This window comes from Prionailurus viverrinus, chromosome B4 (genome assembly GCF_022837055.1).
Source record: "Prionailurus viverrinus isolate Anna chromosome B4, UM_Priviv_1.0, whole genome shotgun sequence".
Taxonomy (NCBI): Eukaryota; Metazoa; Chordata; class Mammalia; order Carnivora; family Felidae; genus Prionailurus; species Prionailurus viverrinus.
In genome coordinates, this window is record NC_062567.1 from 42,736,128 (window position 1) to 42,755,039 (window position 18,912).

General features: G+C 46.7%; 1 protein-coding gene across 6 annotated transcripts in view; it reads left to right on the plus strand.

The window, feature by feature from the left end:
• The window catches only part of ETV6 (ETS variant transcription factor 6), a 257,342-nt gene that overhangs the window by 192,399 nt on the left and 46,031 nt on the right, over positions 1–18,912 (plus strand). For all 6 annotated transcript variants that reach the window (XM_047866506.1, XM_047866505.1, XM_047866510.1 and 3 more), the window contains one exon: positions 10,379–10,543. In XM_047866506.1, coding sequence (XP_047722462.1) covers positions 10,379–10,543 — 165 coding nt within the window. The remainder of the gene's footprint in view (positions 1–10,378; positions 10,544–18,912) is intronic.

Here is an 18,912-nt window from a genome sequence, read left to right on the forward strand (position 1 = left end):
TTTTAATGTTTGTTTTTGAGAGAGAGAGAGAGAGAGAGAGACAGAGCATGAGTAGGGGAGGGGCAGAGAGAGAAGAAGGCACAGAGTCCGAAGCAGGCTCCAGGCTCCGAGCTGTCAGCACAGAGCCGGACGTGGGGCTTGAACTCACAAACCGCGAGATCATGAACTGAGCCGAAGTCGGACGCTTAACCGACTGAGCTACCCGGGCGCCCCTATACGAAGAAATTTTTTGAGGGAATCGAATAGGACTCCGGATCTGAACATGAACATATAGTCTTCTTGCTTTGGGGAATCTGGGCCAAAAGATGTAGGTGGACCCTTCTAACCTCTACTTGGGAGCCGAGGCTAACCTTGAGGACAAAAATAGGAAATGTTTTGGAACTTCTAATTCCCTAGTGACAGAATTTGTGTGCTGGAAGCAGTTTTGATCAAATAGCAAATCCAAGGTCAGAGGCAGACCCAGAGAAATGGGAATACCTGGCTTGTGGGAGTTACCTCGGAGACCAGGCCCAGGGTGGAGACTGGACGACTGGCTGTGGGGGGACACTCCCGGAAGGTGCCCTGGGAAGCAGCTTGGAGGTCTCCGATGATACTCGGTTTGACTTTGGAGGGTTTAGTTATCCTAAGGTAAAGCCTGCCCACCGCGACCCCCTTTGCAGAAGGCACAGGGGGTCTCTGGGGTCTGCTCAGACTTCCGGATCCACAGCTAAACCAGACCTGCCATGAGAAGTTGAGTTCATGGTTTATTACTCCTAATTCCCTTGCGTTGTTACCATGCGTTTCAGAGTACCGGGGACACTTTTATATCCATTGCATCCTTTGACCCGGCCAAAGTTCACTAGACTGACCTGGGGCTGCGGTTCTGGTCCCAGGTGCATTGTGACCTTGGGACAGTCCCTTTACCTCTCTGAGCTTCTGTTCCTTCAGCAAGGACAGTTGCACCAGCCCTAGCTCCCTCACAGAACAGTTGTGGGGCTGATCCGGGCACAGCGGCATGTGGTATTAGTAAAGTACCACCCAGATCTGAAGCATCCTGCCCGATGAGCATGGCATTGGCTGGGAGAGGGGTGACAGTCACAGGCTGCAGCGCTGGCCCGGCGGCGGGCCGGGGATCTTGGTGCAGTCTGGCATCACGGGGGGACCGCCGTGTGCCAGGCGTGACGGGAGAGGCGCTGAGAAACCTGTGTCAGCTCTGTGCTTGCACGTTTTGACTCTTAACAGACGCACCTCGCAGTTAGCGTTTCACCCCCCAGAAGGAACAATGAGGGGCCCTACAAATTTGGACTCGGGTCTGACAAACAAGGAGGCATCGGTGGGCAGAGTAGAAATGATACAGGGACACGCTGGTGAGAATACATCATCTTACAATTGGGAAAGAGAAATGAAAGACATGGTCAATTGTGCTTTCAGAAGTTCAGAGAAGTGCGGGACCACAGGTCCCGCGGTCCACCGTGCTCACGCACAAGTCAGAAGAGTAAGGGCGCTTTTGAAAATGAACTTCCAGCAGATCGCGCGCGCAGGGCGCTCGCTGAGACGAGCGGGCAGGAGGGTAACTGAGGAAGCTGATGAGGCTGTGTTGGGGACATTCTCTGAGGAGCTCAAATTTTAAGTGGGCTTTTTAAAATATAAAGGTAATGCATGCTTAATAGAGAGAAGTGGGAAATAAAAAATGGAAAGGAGAGGCACCTGGGTGGCTCGGTCGGTTAAGTGTCCAACTGTGGCTCAGGTCATGATCTCGTGGTTCCTGAGTTTGAGCCCCGCATCGGGCTCCATGCTGACAGTTCAGAGCCTGCTTTAGATTCTCTGCCTCCCTCTCTCTCTGCCCCTTCCCCTGCTCACACTCCCTCTCAAAAATAAATTAAAATAATAAATGTTAAAAAAAAAAAAGAAAAGGAGATGGTAAGCATCACCTGTAATTCTCCTGAGTGACAGTTGCCATTAATATTTTTATATTTCATGGTAATATTATTCTGTGCATTGTTTGGGATTATCATACCTACGTACGTGTGCCATTTGGCATTCTTTCATACGAATAGATACTCTATAAGAATTACCTGATTGTTGGGGCGCCTGGGTGGCTCAGTCGGTTGAGCGTCCGACTTCGGCTCCGGTCATGATCTCAGCGTTCGTGAGTTCGAGCCCCGCATCGGGCTCTGTGCTGGCAGCTCGGAGCCTGGGGCCTGCTTCAGATTCTGCCTCTGTCTCTGTGCCCCTCTCCTGCTCGCACTCTGTCTCTCTCTCCCTTTCTCTCTCAAATATGAAACATTAAAATATAATTTGAAAATAAATAAATAAGAATAAGCATGCTGATTCGGTTGGATAGAGTGACATGACCCAAGTGGCAAAGAGAAAACTGTGCAACTTCTCTCTTTCTTCTCTCTCTGCCATCAGGGAGGATGGTTGTCAGACCGAAACAGTATTACAAACATCGGCAGAAGGGAATTAAAGCCTCATGGGAGAATTGATGTAAAAACGAGTCTAAGTTGTTCTAAATAAATTCACTGCTCTTGGCCCAAGTGACAAATGAGAATACAGAACTTCCAAGGGTGAGAGTTAGGGCACTGACAGCGATCCCTGAGGGTTGTAGGGAATGGAAGAGGGACTGAAAGAAAGACTGTGAGCCACCGTTTACCTGATATTCACAATCGAAAAGGAGAAGAGAGTGTCCGTACAGACTAAAACCAGCTGGCGTGATCTAACCTCCAGGTGGAATTCGTTTCGGGACAGGGTTTGAAACGCAGATGTTGTGAGCACATGGGGAAAAGTTGTCCCTTCAGAGCCCAGCATTTGCTCCTTCTCTGCTTCCTCTATCCTCTTCGATAAGGTCGTGGTTACTTATTCATGGACACGAAGAAAGCATTTCATTGAATTTTAGACGGTGCCGTTTCGGCTGAGCTTGAAAACTACAGTCCGGCTACCAGAGTATTTAAATGGACTGATCATTGAACCCTTGCACCCCAAAGGAGCTGATAACTTGATCAGCATCCATCTGGAAGGAGGTGACTGTTACGTCACCAGAGTGCTCCCACCTCAGCCCTCACCTAATCCGCATTTTGTTAGGAACCTGTTGCGGTGACAGATGCTTATCAAAGCCACAGAAGACATGAAGCTATAACGCGTGGTTGTTACTAGAAATAGAACCAAATCCGGAAAGACTGCAGCAGGCTGGGAATGATGGCAAAAAAAATAACAAGATGAAATCTAATATTGATTCAAGTACATTCCTCCAGTTGGGTTCCAGACACCAGCTCTGTGTGTGCAGGGTAGGGCAACTGAAAATGGTGACCGTAGTAACAGTAGCTAATACTTATTAAATGCTTGCTACGTTCCACATACTGTCCTCTGCGTGTTTTATTGTTACCACTTACATAATCTTACCGTATACTAGCTTTATGGCATCTTCACATTTGACAAGCACATCGTCTGTGATCCACTGGTACTTACTCACAGCTTGCAAACTGTCCCCTTTTTTCATTTGAGTCAAGTGAGACACAGAGAGGTCGAGTAACTTGCCTGAGGTCACACAGCTGGGGAATAGTTTCAGTGCTGGCGCTCGGTGCCTGCGTGCGTATCCACTGTGACGATTCATACGGCCATTGACGCTCTTCTCCCTCTCTTTTTTCGGTCACGAATTTAATTTGATATTCTGCCAAAACACCAAATAAGCCTAGACAGAGATGTATAGGTGGTTAATAATACAGACTTTGGGCCAAGCCGGCTGGCTTGTCCATTATCCTAGCTGTGTGACTTTGGCCGAGTCACTTAACTTCCCTGTGCTCCAGTTTTCTTCTCTAAGGAGGGATAGTGATGGTTTCTGTCATACAGTATTGTTGTGGGGATTGCATGAGTTCTTTACAGAGAGCACTGGGGACAGTACCTGGGACACAGTAAGTTCTTGCAAGTATTTGCTGTCATTATGAGGTTCTCGAGAAGCAGTATGACAGGGTTTTAAGAGTTGGGACTGTTGGGGGCGCCCGGTGGCTCAGCCACTTGAACGTCTGAGTTCGGCTCAGGTCATGATCTCATGGGTTCCTGGGTTCGAGCCTCGCATCAGGCTTTGTGCTGACAGTGCGGAGCCTGCTTGGGATTCTCTCTCTTCTCTCTGCCCCTCCTCCACTCGTGTTTTCTCTCTCCCTCAAGATAAATGAATAAAACTGAAATAAAAAACAGAGTTGGGAACTGTGGAACCAGACCACCTGGGTTTGGATCCAAGTGCCACCATGTCCCATTATGCGTGCTGAGAATAAGAATCTTTGCAGAAAATATTCAGTCTAAACGCCCAATAACTTAGCGACTATGAACAATAGAAGTCTATTGTCCAGAGGAAGAAAGTTCTGGCCCTGCTCCTGGTACGATGTTTAGGCATGGGAGCTAAATATGATCTCTAGAGGAGGCAGGTGGGTTGGGGAGGGTCTAAAAACTGCAAATGAGAAATTACGTTTGGACCAATTAAGGACGTTTAATCTGAAGTCAGGATGACTAAGCAAGGAAGTGATCATTTTCCTCATTCATGTCAGGGGTTACAGAATTGTTCTGTGTCATTGAATCGAGTTACGACACAGCATGAGATGCTGGAAGCAGGGAACATGGGGCGGCTTGCTCGCGGTGCAGCCTCTTAACTTTTCCCAGCGTCAGTTTCCCCGTGAGTGAGATGGGTGGGAGTTGGACTAGATCATCTCTGGGGTGTCGTCTTCTCTTTCACCAGTCTGTCCCATAAGCCACAGCGTCTGTATCAAAATCCCGTGTACACGGCAAGGTTGGGACAAAGGATGTTTTTGATGACTGTACTTTGTAGCACCAGAGCCTGAACTGAGTATTGTTCGAGCCGGTACAATCATCTCGGGACTCCGAGCCCCCTGTTCTCCTCCTCATCTGTTAAAACTGACATGGGAGCAAGACGGATTTCACAGAGCTTTTGTGAGAATTACATGAGGTCACACATGTGAAAGCCCCTTGTCAGAATGTTATGTGTATTATTGCCTTGGCCGGCTTATAGCTTTTCCAAGAATTGCAATATGATAAAACACTCTTAGGCACTGCCCTCTATTTAAAATAATGTAATCTGTTTTCCAAGACCCAGAAGGTCATTCGGGAAGTTACAAAATCTTGGGGTCATCGTTGTGAGCAGGCGGTAGTTTGGTAGTAAAAAGGTCCTGGCTGTTTATATGATTGGGTTTTTAGGATTCAGACAAAGCGGGACTGTGTTCCCAGTGTGCAACCCAGAAAGGAATAGAGACCCCATCGTCTAGGCACCTCATTTTACAGAATGAAGTTGCCGAGCCCGGGAGAAAATGCCCCAAATCACCTGTTAGCTAATGGCAATTCTGGTGGCAAAATCCGGGCTCCTGACTCCTAGCCCACTTTTCATCGTTCATTTAAACATTAGCTGAGAGACCTTGAAACGAGGCTTAACAGTGTGCTGGTGAAAGTGGCTGCCCCCTTGAACATGGACTTGAAGAAGTGAATGAACTTCACTTGACCCCCTTGGGAAAAAAAACTGCAGTGGAATGCTTCGGAATTTTCTTAATAATAGCGGTTCATCTCTTCTGTATAAAATGCTTCTCAAATATACTCTGAAGTGAACTGACGTTAAAAATGGCAGGTCTTGGGGCGCCTGGGGGGCTCAGTCGGTTGAGCGTCCGACTTTGCTCAGGTCATGATCTCACGGTTTGTGAGTTCGAGCCCCACATCAGGCTGGCTGCTGTCAGCGTAGAGCCCTCTTTGGATCCTCTGTCCCCGTCTCTCCCCGCCCCTTCCCTGCTCACACTCTCTCTCTCAAAACTAAATCCAACTTTTTTTTTTTAATGCAGGTCTTAGTAGGCTTATTATGTGCACGGGGAGTAGTAGAACATAGGCGCAGAAAAATGGTCTCTCTTCCGTTCACTAATCATTAACTGCTATATTATTCGATTTTGTTGAGTTAAAGTTGCAAGAGATAACTGTAAGGCCGGTTCTGTGTTATACGCTCTCCCTCATCTCGCCCATGCGGCTTCTGTTACATTAGCAGCTGTGAGCCACATGACGTCTCAAGACCAGTGCCTATGAGCATTGAGTGCCCGCGGGCAAGTAGCCAGTGAGGGCGGCACTTTATTCCTGGATGTGTTCAAAGCGGAGCGCCACCTACACCTCCCTCCTCTTCCCATTTATAAATCTACTTCTCCAAGGATATACAGATTTTTTTGGCTCTATTTTTAGTCTGTTGATAACTTGAGAAAGCCTCCAACGATGAAAGCCTTGGATGGGGAGGATTCAATTCACCCAGTCTTTTCTGCATCCCTAATAGACGCTGAAAATCAATCCGAATTCTGACTCTGGGTGGGAACTGCATGCGTAAGTGTAGTGTGATGGGTAAGAACACACACCCTGAAGCCAGACTGCCTGGGTTCAAATCTGCCCCTCTCGGCCCCTCTTGTTTCCGTGGCCATAGGACCTTGGGCACATCCCTTAAGTGCACCGAGCCCGAGTTCCCCGATCTGAACCCCTATGTCATGGTTTTGCTGTGAGCATGCAATTAAATGAGCTAATATTTACAAAGTGCTTACAAGAGTGTGAGATGATAGACATGCCTAATAGATGACTGTTAAGTAACTTAAATGGTCCTGATTAGACAGAGTTGCCTCTGGGTCCAAGGCTCTATTCCATTTAGACACTGTAACTCCCAGGCCGTAGGGCTGTTAGTAGGGCTGTTGGAGGAAAGGGGGCTTCTTTTTTCCCAGTTATTCTAGACAATTAAAATAGCAGTAGGACTTGACTTTGAACACTGAAGTTTATCAAGCCTCTTTCCAGCTTGGTCTATCTGTCTACCTTGTCCTTACACTCTGACCGGTTTCCTCGGGGGGCCTCAAGCAGGTAGCTGGGTCTGTCAGGGTCACTTTTGTAAAACTGCTAGGATCGCCTGGTATTCCCTGGACTGACAGTGACCTGATGGGTCCCTTTTGCACACAGCCCAGGGCCTTCATGCTGGTTCCCCACGAGGGGGTTTCCGCGGTGACTGTGCTTGCTTCGGGGGACCGGGGCTGTGGGAGAGATTAATGGGAAGTGAAAAGAGAAACTGTTGCCTTTCGCCAGCAGGGCTGGTTGGAGTGTGTGACTCCTCTTGTATTTAGGGAAAAGATTACTCATGAGTATTTTCTTCCATAGAATATAAAGAACCTCAAATTACTACTTGTGGCCCCCCACCCCCATTCCCCCCACCTCCCTCCGGTTCAGTGACTCCTCTGCAGACACTTCAGCATTTGACTCTCATTTCCCCTCCCCAGGGGGATTCGGTTCTGTATTTGCCTTGGCGCGCGCGCTTCTAATAAGCTACCGCATCGTTTTTCCTGTTTCTGACTGAGTGTCTTCTGCTCCGTGGCCCATCTACCGCCAGGCTCTTTCCTAGGCCAAGCTTGACTGCAACCCCGTATTTGCACCCCCCCCCCCGCCCCCCGCCGGGCCTGGCTGTGCCCGTGCTGCTCCTGTGAAAGAGAGGAAGGGGGAAAATTCCCAGTAACAGATGACTGATCGCTGTGCTGTTTCTGTTCGAAGGCGACACCGCTGACGATAGGAAGTAAACATTAAGGGTTTTTTACCGGTTCAAAAGTTGAGATTTTGCTAAGCCGTCCTCACGCCCACTGCCATCTCACTGTGATTCCAGATATGGGTTTTGTCAAGGTCGTTGGAAAGATGGGAGGGGGGGGGGGGGCACCTTCTGTATCCAAGGACCGTTTTTAATAGGCATTACTTCTGGGTAGAGTTAAGAGCCAAAAACAAAACCTTAAATTCTTTAGTGGCTGTGTTTTATTCTCAGGATCATAGAGCAGTAGCATACTACACATTATTTATTTATTTATTTATTTATTTATTTTATTCTTGAGAGAGAGACAGCATGAACAGGGGAGGGGCAGAGCAAGAGAGGGAGACACAGAATCGGAAGCAGGCTCCAGGCTCTGAGCTGTCAGCACAGAGCCCGACGCGGGGCTCGAACCCACCAGCCGGGAGATCATGACCTGGGCCGAAGTTGGACTCTTCACCGACTGAGCCACCCAGGCTCCCCATACTACACATTATGATTTCGTGATGCCACTTTCTCTTGCCACGTAAAATTGTAAAACTTAAAACCCAAGGGAAAAAAAGCTCTTGGACGCCCGTCTCTAATTCTGCCAATGCCTGTACTTCTTTCTTCGTGTCCTACACGAGAGACTGCTTGAGAAAGGACTTCCCCAGAGTTCAAGGAAGCCAGCTACCATTCTTCAGAACTAGACTTTGCAAAGGAGCCACCTGGAAGACGGAGCCAATAGTCATGCCCAGAGGCTCTGGACCTTCTCCAAGGGAACTGAGCTATTCCTTCCCTGGTCCACGAGGGAGGAGAAACAGTAGACCAGACAGTTCTTTGTTATGCTTGATTGAAGGATGAAAAGGTGACTCTTTCCAGGATCAAACTGAAGGGCACTTTTAGAGCACACTCATGGAGTCTCCTTAGGAAGTTTAAGTAACTTCCTGGAGACACTGAAGCTCTTCTTGGCAAACCCTGACTCCATTGTATTTGAACCATTAATTCACACGGTGCAGTTTTGGAGAATGAAGCTCTGTTGGGCACGTAGCTCCTTCTAACCCCTCAGTTCTCATTTTGGTCTCAGGACTGCTTTCAGTTTTTTAAATTTTTTTTTTTTCAACGTTTATTTATTTTTGGGACAGAGAGAGACAGAGCATGAATGGGGGAGGGGCAGAGAGAGAGGGAGACACAGAATCGGAAACAGGCTCCAGGCTCTGAGCCATCAGCCCAGAGCCCGACGCAGGGCTCGAACTCCCGGACCGCGAGATCGTGACCTGGCTGAAGTCGGACGCTTAACCGACTGCGCCACCCAGGCGCCCCAGGACTGCTTTCAGTTTTTAAGAATTATTGAAGACCCCAAAGAGCTTCGCTCATGTGGATCCTGTCTATATTTACCATATTGGAAACTAAAACTGAGCATTTCAAAAACACTTAACTTACTGAAAAGTAATAAGCTAAGCTTATGCTAGCATAAATATATATTTATGAATATATCTTCCAGAAAGTAGCGAGAGAAGTGGCATTGTTTTACATTTTTGCAAGTCTCTAATGTCTGGCTTCATAGAAGATGGCTGGATTCTCACGTCTGCTGCAATGTCACACGTTGTGTAGCTTCTAGAAAATCCCACTGTCTACTCATGAATGAATGAGGCTGAAAAAGGTAGCTAACCTTTTAATATTGCTATGAAAAGAGGTTTGACTTCATTGACACTCTGAAAAGTGCTTGCGAGCCCTGAGGGGTCCCCAGATCACATTTGGAGCACCACTGTTCTAAACCACTTGAATGATATACCAAAGATTTCCCACAACAGCAAAATAAAATAAAAATCTAGATTCACAGTCAGACTTCCAGAAAAGCCCAGCCTGAGTTCTCCTCTCTACCTAAGCTACAGCCCTCCCTTTGGCCCACTTCTGGTCCCACTCAGAGTCCAATACCACCCCCGGCAGAAAGTTCTAACATCAAAAAGTAGAATAAAAAGGCAAAAGACCTTTTATCCTTGCTTTGCCCTCTCATTCCCAGAGGCTAGCCTGATAGTTTCCCAGAGGCTGAGTGAGTTGCTCTTCCTGGAAGAAATTTCAGGGAATACTTTATTATTTGGCAGCTCTCAAAGGTCAGGCCCGACTCTGGAACGTTCTCACTTCAAAAGGACACTGAGGGGGCGCCTGGGTGGTTCAGTCGGTTAAGCATCCAACTTAGGCTCAGGTCATGATCTCGCGGTCCGTGAGTTCGAGCCCCGCGTCGGGCTCTGTGCTGGCAGCTCAGAGCCTGGAACCTGTTTCCGATTCTGTGTCTCCCTCTCTCTCTGCCCCTCCCCGGCTCACGCTCTGTCTCTCTCTGTCTCAAAAATAAATAAACGTTAAAAAAAATTTTTTTTTAATAAAAAAAAACAAAAGGACACTGGGTGGCAATCAGATCAGCTCTGATTCTAAGGTCCCCTCCGAAGCACATTGACATTTGTCATGACTCTGAGTTCCTTGGGTGTTTCAGGCCACCATGGAGCTTCAGCTTTGGGGCATACCTGAATCAAGGCAGCCCCTGGAGCTGGGCAGGGAAGGGCAGGCCAGCAAGGCCTAGGGTCCATCAAAGACTAAAAAAGGATCGTTCTTCTCATGTTGCCTCTGAATAAATAGTTCATCCGATATCACACTTGGGCACTTACAAATCTTGAGCTTTGCCTTGGGATTCAGAGTTGAACATAAGAGCTCTTCAGACCTGGAGACTCCATTTTATTAACCATTCAGAAAGCTTTTTCCTTTATTCCAACTGTCTAACTGACAAGACCTTTTTTTTTTCCCTCCCTCTCTCTCTCTCTCTCCCTTTCTGCCTCGCTCTCTCTCCAACAGGCTTGCAGCCAATTTACTGGAGCAGGGATGACGTAGCCCAGTGGCTCAAGTGGGCTGAAAACGAATTTTCTTTAAGGCCAATTGACAGCAACACGTTTGAAATGAACGGCAAAGCGCTCCTGCTGCTGACCAAAGAGGACTTTCGCTATCGATCTCCTCATTCAGGTGAGAGTCTGGACTCCTGACACGTGTTCGGCTTGGAAAATCTGTTAGTCATTGCTTGGTCTTTGCCACCACCCATCATGCCCAAGAAATCCCCACGGTAGGTCACCGTGAGCACAAAGACCGTGACCTAGCTTCATAGAGGAAAGATTTTGCTGACTAAGTCCATTGGAGGGGAAAAGAGGAAGAATTTCCAGATCAAGGGGAAACTTTGAAGGTCGGGAGAAGGACCCACAGGGTCCTTAAGGAGCTTAAGGGGTCTAGGTGTGCCACCAAATCAAGGAGAAAATGCATTCCGGCCCTTCGACTCTGCCTTGCTCCTGATTCTGGAAACTTTTGAAAGTGGTGCTTGAGAGTGAGTGTAGGTGGTGAACTGCTCAGTTAAAACCAAAGACACAGGAAGAAGGGGCGTGAGCCCTTGCTCAGGTAGATGGAGTAGAAAGGGAAGAAGACGTGAGGGAAACAGAAGATAAGGATGGGAAGAGGTGGAGGTCCTAGGAGCCACGGCAAGTGTAGAAATAAAGGACTTTGGGTGATTTCCTTTGGAAGTACTGATTTTTTTTTAAGCTTATTTCTTTATCTTGAGAGAGGGACAGAGAGAGAGTGCACGTGAGCGCAAGCAAGGGAGGGGCAGAGAGAGAGAATCTCAAGCGGGCTCTGCACTGTCCGCTCAGAGCCCGATGCGGGGCTCGAACCCACAAACCGTGAGATCGTGACCTGAGCTTGAAATCGAGAGTCGGACGCTTAACCGACTGAGCCACCCTGGTGCCCCAGGAGTACTGAATTTTTTGAAGTATGGCATCCTGTAGCTTATAGAAATCCTGAAAAAGGCAAGTGGAAGATTTCCCAGGCTCCTCTAACCGGGCAGTTTTGTCAACATAAGGGCTCCGAAGACCGCATGGGAAGATTTGATTCAGCAAAGAGCGTTTGTACCTACAAAATGTATTTCTGACATAGGTGTGAGACTTCAAATGAACTTTCTAATTTCACTTCTTAAACTTTATGGATACTTAGGAGATAGTTATTTGGGAACCCCGTATGTGAAATGGGGAACTTTGGTCTCAGGTTTATGCCTTTTGAGGGGCCAGTTCTTCAGGTACCAACAGGCGCTCCTTGTCTCGAGCCTCTTTATGGCCAACTTTGATATACCTTGTCTGGTGGAGACTCTCTTTGTCTTGACAAAGGGCAGAGATCCTGTGTCAGGTCTTGGCATAGTTCCCTTATTTACTCCATAGTTAACCCTTATTTACTCCTGGAGGCCTGCCAGAAGTTAGTAAACTAGCTGTCGTGAGGAAACATCCCCATCACAGGGCGTGCGGTAAGGATATAGAACAGTATCTCCCCCGCTTTTCCCAATCGCTGCGAACCGTTTATATGAGGAAATGATAAAGGGAAGTTTCCCTGAGAAGTATAGAAGGTATTGAAACTCGAAAGTTCATATCTCTGAAACACAGATCATTGTTAACGTTTTATAAAGGAATGGACCCAGCCATACCTGACACGTTTTGTCTCAAATCATTGATTCTTTCTGTAGTCTCAGGGTAAGAAAACGAAAACAACTATATAAATAAATAAAGCTAGCCTAAAAGGAAACTAAGTAGTCCCCTTTTTCTTAATATTTATTTATTTTTGAGAGAGAGAGAGACAGAGTGTGAGCAGGGGAGGAGTGGGGAGGCGGGTGGGGGACACAGAATCCGAAGCAGGCTCCAGGCTCTGAGCTGTCAGCACAGAACCCAACGCAGGGCTTGAACCCACGGACCACGAGATCATGACCGGAGCCGAGGCCGGATGCCCAATCGACTGAGCCACCCAGGCACCCCTAAATAGTCCCCTTTAATGCAAAAATACTTACCTTTTCTGTTCCAGTGGAACCTCAAAGGTATACTCAAAGGAGCAAAGCTACCTCTCTGGAGGAAAAGAACTTTTAACTCTTTAGTGTGTTCCAGAAAAACCACTCGTGTCAGGCAAATGAGGGAAAACACAGTGATATGTTTTGACTGGATTTGACTTAGCCCTTAGCCGGGGCTAAGACTCCCTGAGTCTGTAAATCCCCCCCCCCCCCAACCATCATATCTCAGGTACTCCTTTTCGTTGCTGATTTCTTTTTCTCCCTAGAGATCTCTCTCCGCTTTACTTAGAAAGTGGGTTCTCTCTCCTCAAAACTGGAAGCCAAGATAGGCAAAAGCCTGCCAGTAGTCCCCTGCCATTTTGTCAGGTCTTTGCCAGAGTGGGCCATGTGGAATATCGACAGGCTCCCACTGTCCGGCTGGATAGGATTGCATTGAACCTAGAGGCAAAAGGAAGCTGGAGAAAGGAAAGGGCAGAGCAGGATGGGGCTTAGGAGAGAAGGAAGGGAGTTGATTTGGAACACGAAGGATGGATAGAACGGAGAAGGTGGGGAGAGAAGAACATTCCAGGTAACTGGGGCAGCACTATCTTAATGTATCTGGATGACGTGAAGTAGCCCATCTGATGAATGGAAGAGGCGGGAGGTAGGAGACCGGATAAAGCCAGTGCACTCGCTGGGCCTGAGGTGCTTAGACCCCAGTTAGGTGGCAGTAGAAATTCATTCCATGCGTATTCTCTGAGCAACTCCATGCTAGAGTTACAGAAGTGCGGGCTAAGGAGGTTCAGGCATCGCAGAGGCAATTTCTGGCTGGATTGTCAGATGCAGCTCAAGGGTATGGTAATGGAGCTGGGACTTTGAAAGCTTGGAGAGGAACCTAAGGTAGAGGTAAGGAAAGGTGTTAAGGAGGGGCCGTAGGCCAGTTCATGTGCCGATGGGGTTCAGACATCCTGATTCCATGGACATCATCCATGGACATCAGGATTCCATCCTGCCTGAAACAGTGTTCATCGTCACTCATCACCCCTTCCCCACTTGGCCGAATGCCTTTTCCTATTAGAAGTTCTGCTGACCTTCTCCGGGAAAGCTTTCCCTGCTTCACATCCCTGCTTCCCTGATTGTGCCCTGCCTGCCTTCCTTTCCTCCACCTCTTCCCACCTCGGTCTGGGCTAGGTGCTGTTCCTCTTATGTCACAGAGCATACCCTAATTCTGTGATGGCTCCTCTCTCTCTCTCTCTCTCTCACACACACACACACACACACACACACACACACCCATGTTTTATAGGATTGCTTTCTGTTCTGCATCCGTCTACTAGAGGAGGGAGTTCATTTGGATAAGGGTTGTGTCTTGTTAAGCTGACCTACTGCAGCATCCAGTTGGCACTCAATATTGATCGAATGATGACCCAACACATGAGTCCCTTAAAGCCCGTGTTAAGAAGCTCGGATTTTATTTGGCAGGGCGTGGGAAACCACTGACGAGTTTTGATCAGGAGAATAATAGAATTGGAGCCCTCCCTTTGGAGCAGACCTTGGCTGTCAGTGCATAGGGTAGACTCATTTGGTCACTAAAAACAGGAAAACCAGTTAGGATGCTATAGCTACAGTCCTAATTGGAGACATTGAACTCCAGAACTAGATCGATGAGAATAAAATAATAGTACTTCAGGCACGGAATGGTTAGCTAAGAAGAGGAGCTCATCTGCAGGAAGCAGTAAGATTCATTTTGGCCCGGCAATGCCACGGTATCCAAAAAGATACGTCCTGTTCTGCTGCTGGAAATCTGAGACCGGAGCCAGGCCAGAGCTGGGAATAGTAGATGTGAGCATTACCCCTATTGTGTTGAGCTGGGGGTAAAGAGAAATATATACTGCAGGTAATTTAATTAAGGCATCGACCAGAAAGCCGTGGACAGAATTTCAAGGTGATACCTGCCAGGAGGGGCTGCAAGAAAACTGACCACAAAAAGAGGGGTATTGTCAGAGGGTTTGGAAGCGAGCTGCGAAAGAGTTCAGGAGACGTTCGCGTGGCGTGGCCGCATAGCAGGGTAGTGAGGCATGATCTACCTACTCGGATTCTCCTCGGGTAGGGACAAGGTGTAAATAGAAAATCTTCTTCAGTGCTCCCATGTAGCATTTGCCACTGCTGCTTCTGACGTGGGCTTTCTGGTTTAGCGTTTGATATAGTAGATGTCTGGAGGCCCACGTTCTATACGTGGCTCGTCCACAGGTCACAGTACTTCTTTGGCCCCTATTTTCCTCATCCATAAAATGGGATTTCTACCATATGCATCCAAAGCCCCCTTCAACTCTTAACAGTTAGGCCCAACCTCAACCAGGAAACAATATTAAACTTCTATGACATAGTACAACCTCCTACCCTACAGGCAATGAATAAATACTTTGATCCCCTTCAACCTATATGTCTTGTAAAACTTATACTTCGGTCAGTTTTTTTCTGTCTTTCTTTGAATGTTTTTTGCTGCCTCAGATGAATCAGCAGCAGCTTCTCACTAGTCATGGAGCCACTGGAATAAGCAAAAGTATCTGGTTGCCCCGTCACCGTGAATTGGATGTTTATAGCTTCCTCCCAACCTTATTTCCTGCCTGGCCTCACCCAGAATTATGCTGTCTGTATATGGACATAACATTCCCCAACACAACCCATTTCAAATGTAGAGAGGAGGGAACAGTGTCCAATGAATTTTAATGACCTGAAATATTAATATATCGTAGGTCAAAATATGGTAGCCTCTCTGAACTCTACATTCTTTGACCAGTTTCACAAACTACGCCTGTCTTGTCCATTTCCAGGACAAGAGTTCTCCATGCTCAACCTCTAGAATAAAGCAGGGAACATTTAGAATGTGCTTTAAATAACATATTATCTCCAAACAGAAGATTGTAAGGCTGAAGATGCATGGGATATTTTCTTTGGAATATTCTCCCAGTTAGGGGACACAAGATGTGAATTTATAACATTTGCAAAAAGCTAAGGAAAAAATGCAGAGGAATCTTAACTTTATAAAAATTTTACCTGTACGGGATAATTTTACCTACTCTTTGAGCTACTAGATAGTAACTGCCTTAAATGGTCTGGGATGATTTAAATTCAGAGGGATATTTGACCATTTGACCTCTTTGAGACTTGAGAATAAGGAACGGAGAAGTTAACATTGATATTAACTCTTTTAGAGTTATCCACCGTTAGACATCAAGATGGAATAGATTTATGTACACATTATTTATAAGAACAACAGCCACGAAAGCCACAAGATATTTTCAGTTCAATTCATGTTAGACTCTCTACTGATGCTAAAAAATGGAAAATAAGCATCTTTTCAAAGCTCCTTCAATTCAATTCAGCAAAAAAACGCATGGTGGATTTACAAAGCAAGTTAGTCTTCCAGTGTACCGGAATGTGATGTGGCAAATTATTTCTTCCCTCTCCAATGCACCAGAACCTTTGTTTGGGGAAATACGCTTCGCTTGTGACCTCCAAATATAGTAAAAATCCCTTTCAAGGTTAAACGAAAAATACTGATCTGTATCTTCATAACGTTCCTCCTCGGACCGACTTGCTTATTCATTTCTGTTAAGCAACCGTAGGTGCATTTGCCGGGTTGAATGGTTGGGTCAGCTGGCTATTTTGGAATCAAGTTGCAGAAACTGAGGGTATTGGTCACGGAGGGGAATTATGGTCCCGAAGTGTGGGAGTTGCAGGAAGCGTGACCCTTGACTGAGACACCGAGAGTTGGCTATACTCCTTGTGTCTGTGAACAGAGCAGGGGAAAGAAAAGCATCTACACATCAGAGAAATGGTTAAGAAGCCAGTTACAGAAAAGTCTTTTAATTTCTTAGCTCTTCCCTTGTCCCATTTGTAAAGTGGTAGTGATGACCGATCCCTGTGCCAGACAGCATGGCATTATCACCTGTAAAACAGACCACACGTCCTGTAACAAAGCACCTACTCGTTTTGCGGTATTCGTATTTTCTCACACGCTTAGTTTTTGGTTTATCTGTAATACCCCTCTGTGTTCTGCATCCGCTAAAGGCAGTTGTCTCCCTATATCTCTTTTCTAACTGATTTATTCTTGCCTTAAATGCAGTGTTCACGTTTCCCACAACCTGCACCCTTTTTCTCAGGATCTCTGTGTCTTGAGACACAGATACCAAGCTAACTCTCAAATATTGGTTCCTAAGTAAAAGACTAGCTTATGGTTATGGTTATGGTTATGGTTACAGAAATCACTCTGTACTAAATACAAAGGCCTGTACTTTAATCAGCCTACAAAAATGGGTTGGATGGAATTTTCAGAAAAGAAGGTCGAACAGAGTTCAAAAGCAAAGCGGTGCCCTGATGGGAGGGGCCTATCGTGGCCTCCAGTGGGACCTCAATAGGCCAGTACCGTCCTTGGCGTTCTCACTGCTGAACACACACCGAGACTGAATGAACTGAGGCCGTGGACTTCATCCTGAACATCTACCGGAGGCCGAGAGGACCCAGCAGAGAGAATTTGATGACAAATCTGAAAAGCATCCCTCCCAGCCTTGCCCCCTTTGTGTTTTAAGAATTGGTCAAAAGGAAACCAAAATCTCTGAATAAAAACAGAAGAGAAAGAGAAAAGAGAACAGTTTGCAAATTTAAGAATGTGTTACTTCAGATAATCTTCACATGAGGATATGTACATAGTAAATCATCCCCTGAAAAGTGCACATTTTAAGAATGTTAAAATTCTGCTTTAAATCTACCGAACTTGAGAAGTTAAGTGATGCAAAGCCCCGGGGGGACGGGCTGTGGGTAGCACAGTAGGTGACACCGTGCGAGGGTCCCAGCCTTCTGGAGAACAAGTAGTGTCTAAGAACTTTAAGAGTGACCAAAACTCAAAATAAGTCAGTCAGAGGAAGACAAATATCATATGATTTCACTCATCTGTGGAATTTAAGAAACAAAACAGATGAACATAAGAGAAGGGAAGAAAAAAATAAGATAAAAACAGAGAGGGAGGCAAACCATAAGAGACTTTTTTTTAATGTTTATTTTTATTTTTGAGAGAGACAGATCATGAGCAGGGGAGGGGCAGAGAGGGAGGGAGACAGAATCTGAAGCAGGCTCCAGGCTCTGAGCTGTCAGCACAGAGCCCTATGCTGGGCTCAGACTCATGAACCACAAGATCATGACCTGAGCCAAAGTCGGACTCTTAACTGACTGAGCCACCCAGGTGCCCCCAAAGACTCTTAAATACAGAGAACAAACTGAGGGTTACTGATGGGGTATTGGGTGGAGGGGGGGGGGATGGGCTAAACGGGTGATGGGCATTAAGGAGGGTACTTTTTGGGATGAGCACTGGATGTTATAATGTAAGTGATGAATCACCAAGTTCTATTCCTGAAATCGTTATTATACTATATGTTAACTGACTTGGATTTAAATAAAAAGTGGGGGGAAAAAAGAGTGATCAAAACCCTTTTACTGATGATACTATTTTCAGAAAATATCCCAGGGGCTCCTTAGTCAGTTGGGCGTCATCAGACTTCGACTTGGGTCATGATCTCACGGTTTTGAGTTTGAGCCCTGTGTCGGGCTCTGTGCTGACAGCTCAGAGCCCGGAGCCTGCTTCGGATTCTGCGTCTCCCTCTCTCTCTCTCTGCCCTTTCCCTACTCACGCTCTCTCTCTCTCTTTCTCTCTTCTCAAAAAAAAAAAAAAAAAAAGAAAAGAAAGAAAATATCCCAAGGATGCAGTCCAGTGGGGGGAAAGAAAAGATACCCTTAGCAATCCTGTTTATAAGTATAAAAACTGGAAATGCCCAAGCCACCCACAGTATGGGACTTGCTACATAAACTTGGAGAATGTAAATATAAAGGAATGTACTGTGACTCTACGACTATTCATTGAGTCACTTATTATTTCTTCAGTAGATTATAGGGCCTTGCAGATCATGTTCGTGGTTCTAAAGGTTGTTTTAAAGACAGGTAGAAGCCATTCTGCATTTTAAGCAGAGACTGGGGCGAGTGCAAAGGTACAAAGTGTGAGGAATGGATGTGGGGTGGTTGGCTTGGCTGGCATCCAGGAGCAAAGGTGGTAACTTGAAGTAGGACAGAACCAGCAGGGGATGATGCCAGGGCTATTTAGAAGGTAGAGTCTGAAAGTCTTGGTGACTGATGCTGGATGAGAGAAGGAGAGGAGTTAATTAAGCATGACTCCCAGGTTTCTGGCCTGATCAACTGGGCATTCGCTGGACTAGGAAACACCATGTGGGTGGTAAAGACTTACCCTGGACACATTAAGTGTGTGGTGTCCGTATGTCACGCAAGAGGAAGTATCTAGGAGATGGCGGAAGGTTCTGGAGTTGAGAAGAAATTCCTGGCTGGAGTAGATTTAGCATAGACAGGCTGATTTGAGGCCATGGGAGGAGATGAGATTACTGGGGAGAAAGACTCGTGTGAGCCTGGGGAGCCTTAATAGTGCAGGGTTGAAGGAGGAAGCACAGAGAGGTAGGAAAAAAATCCAGGAGGGGAACGT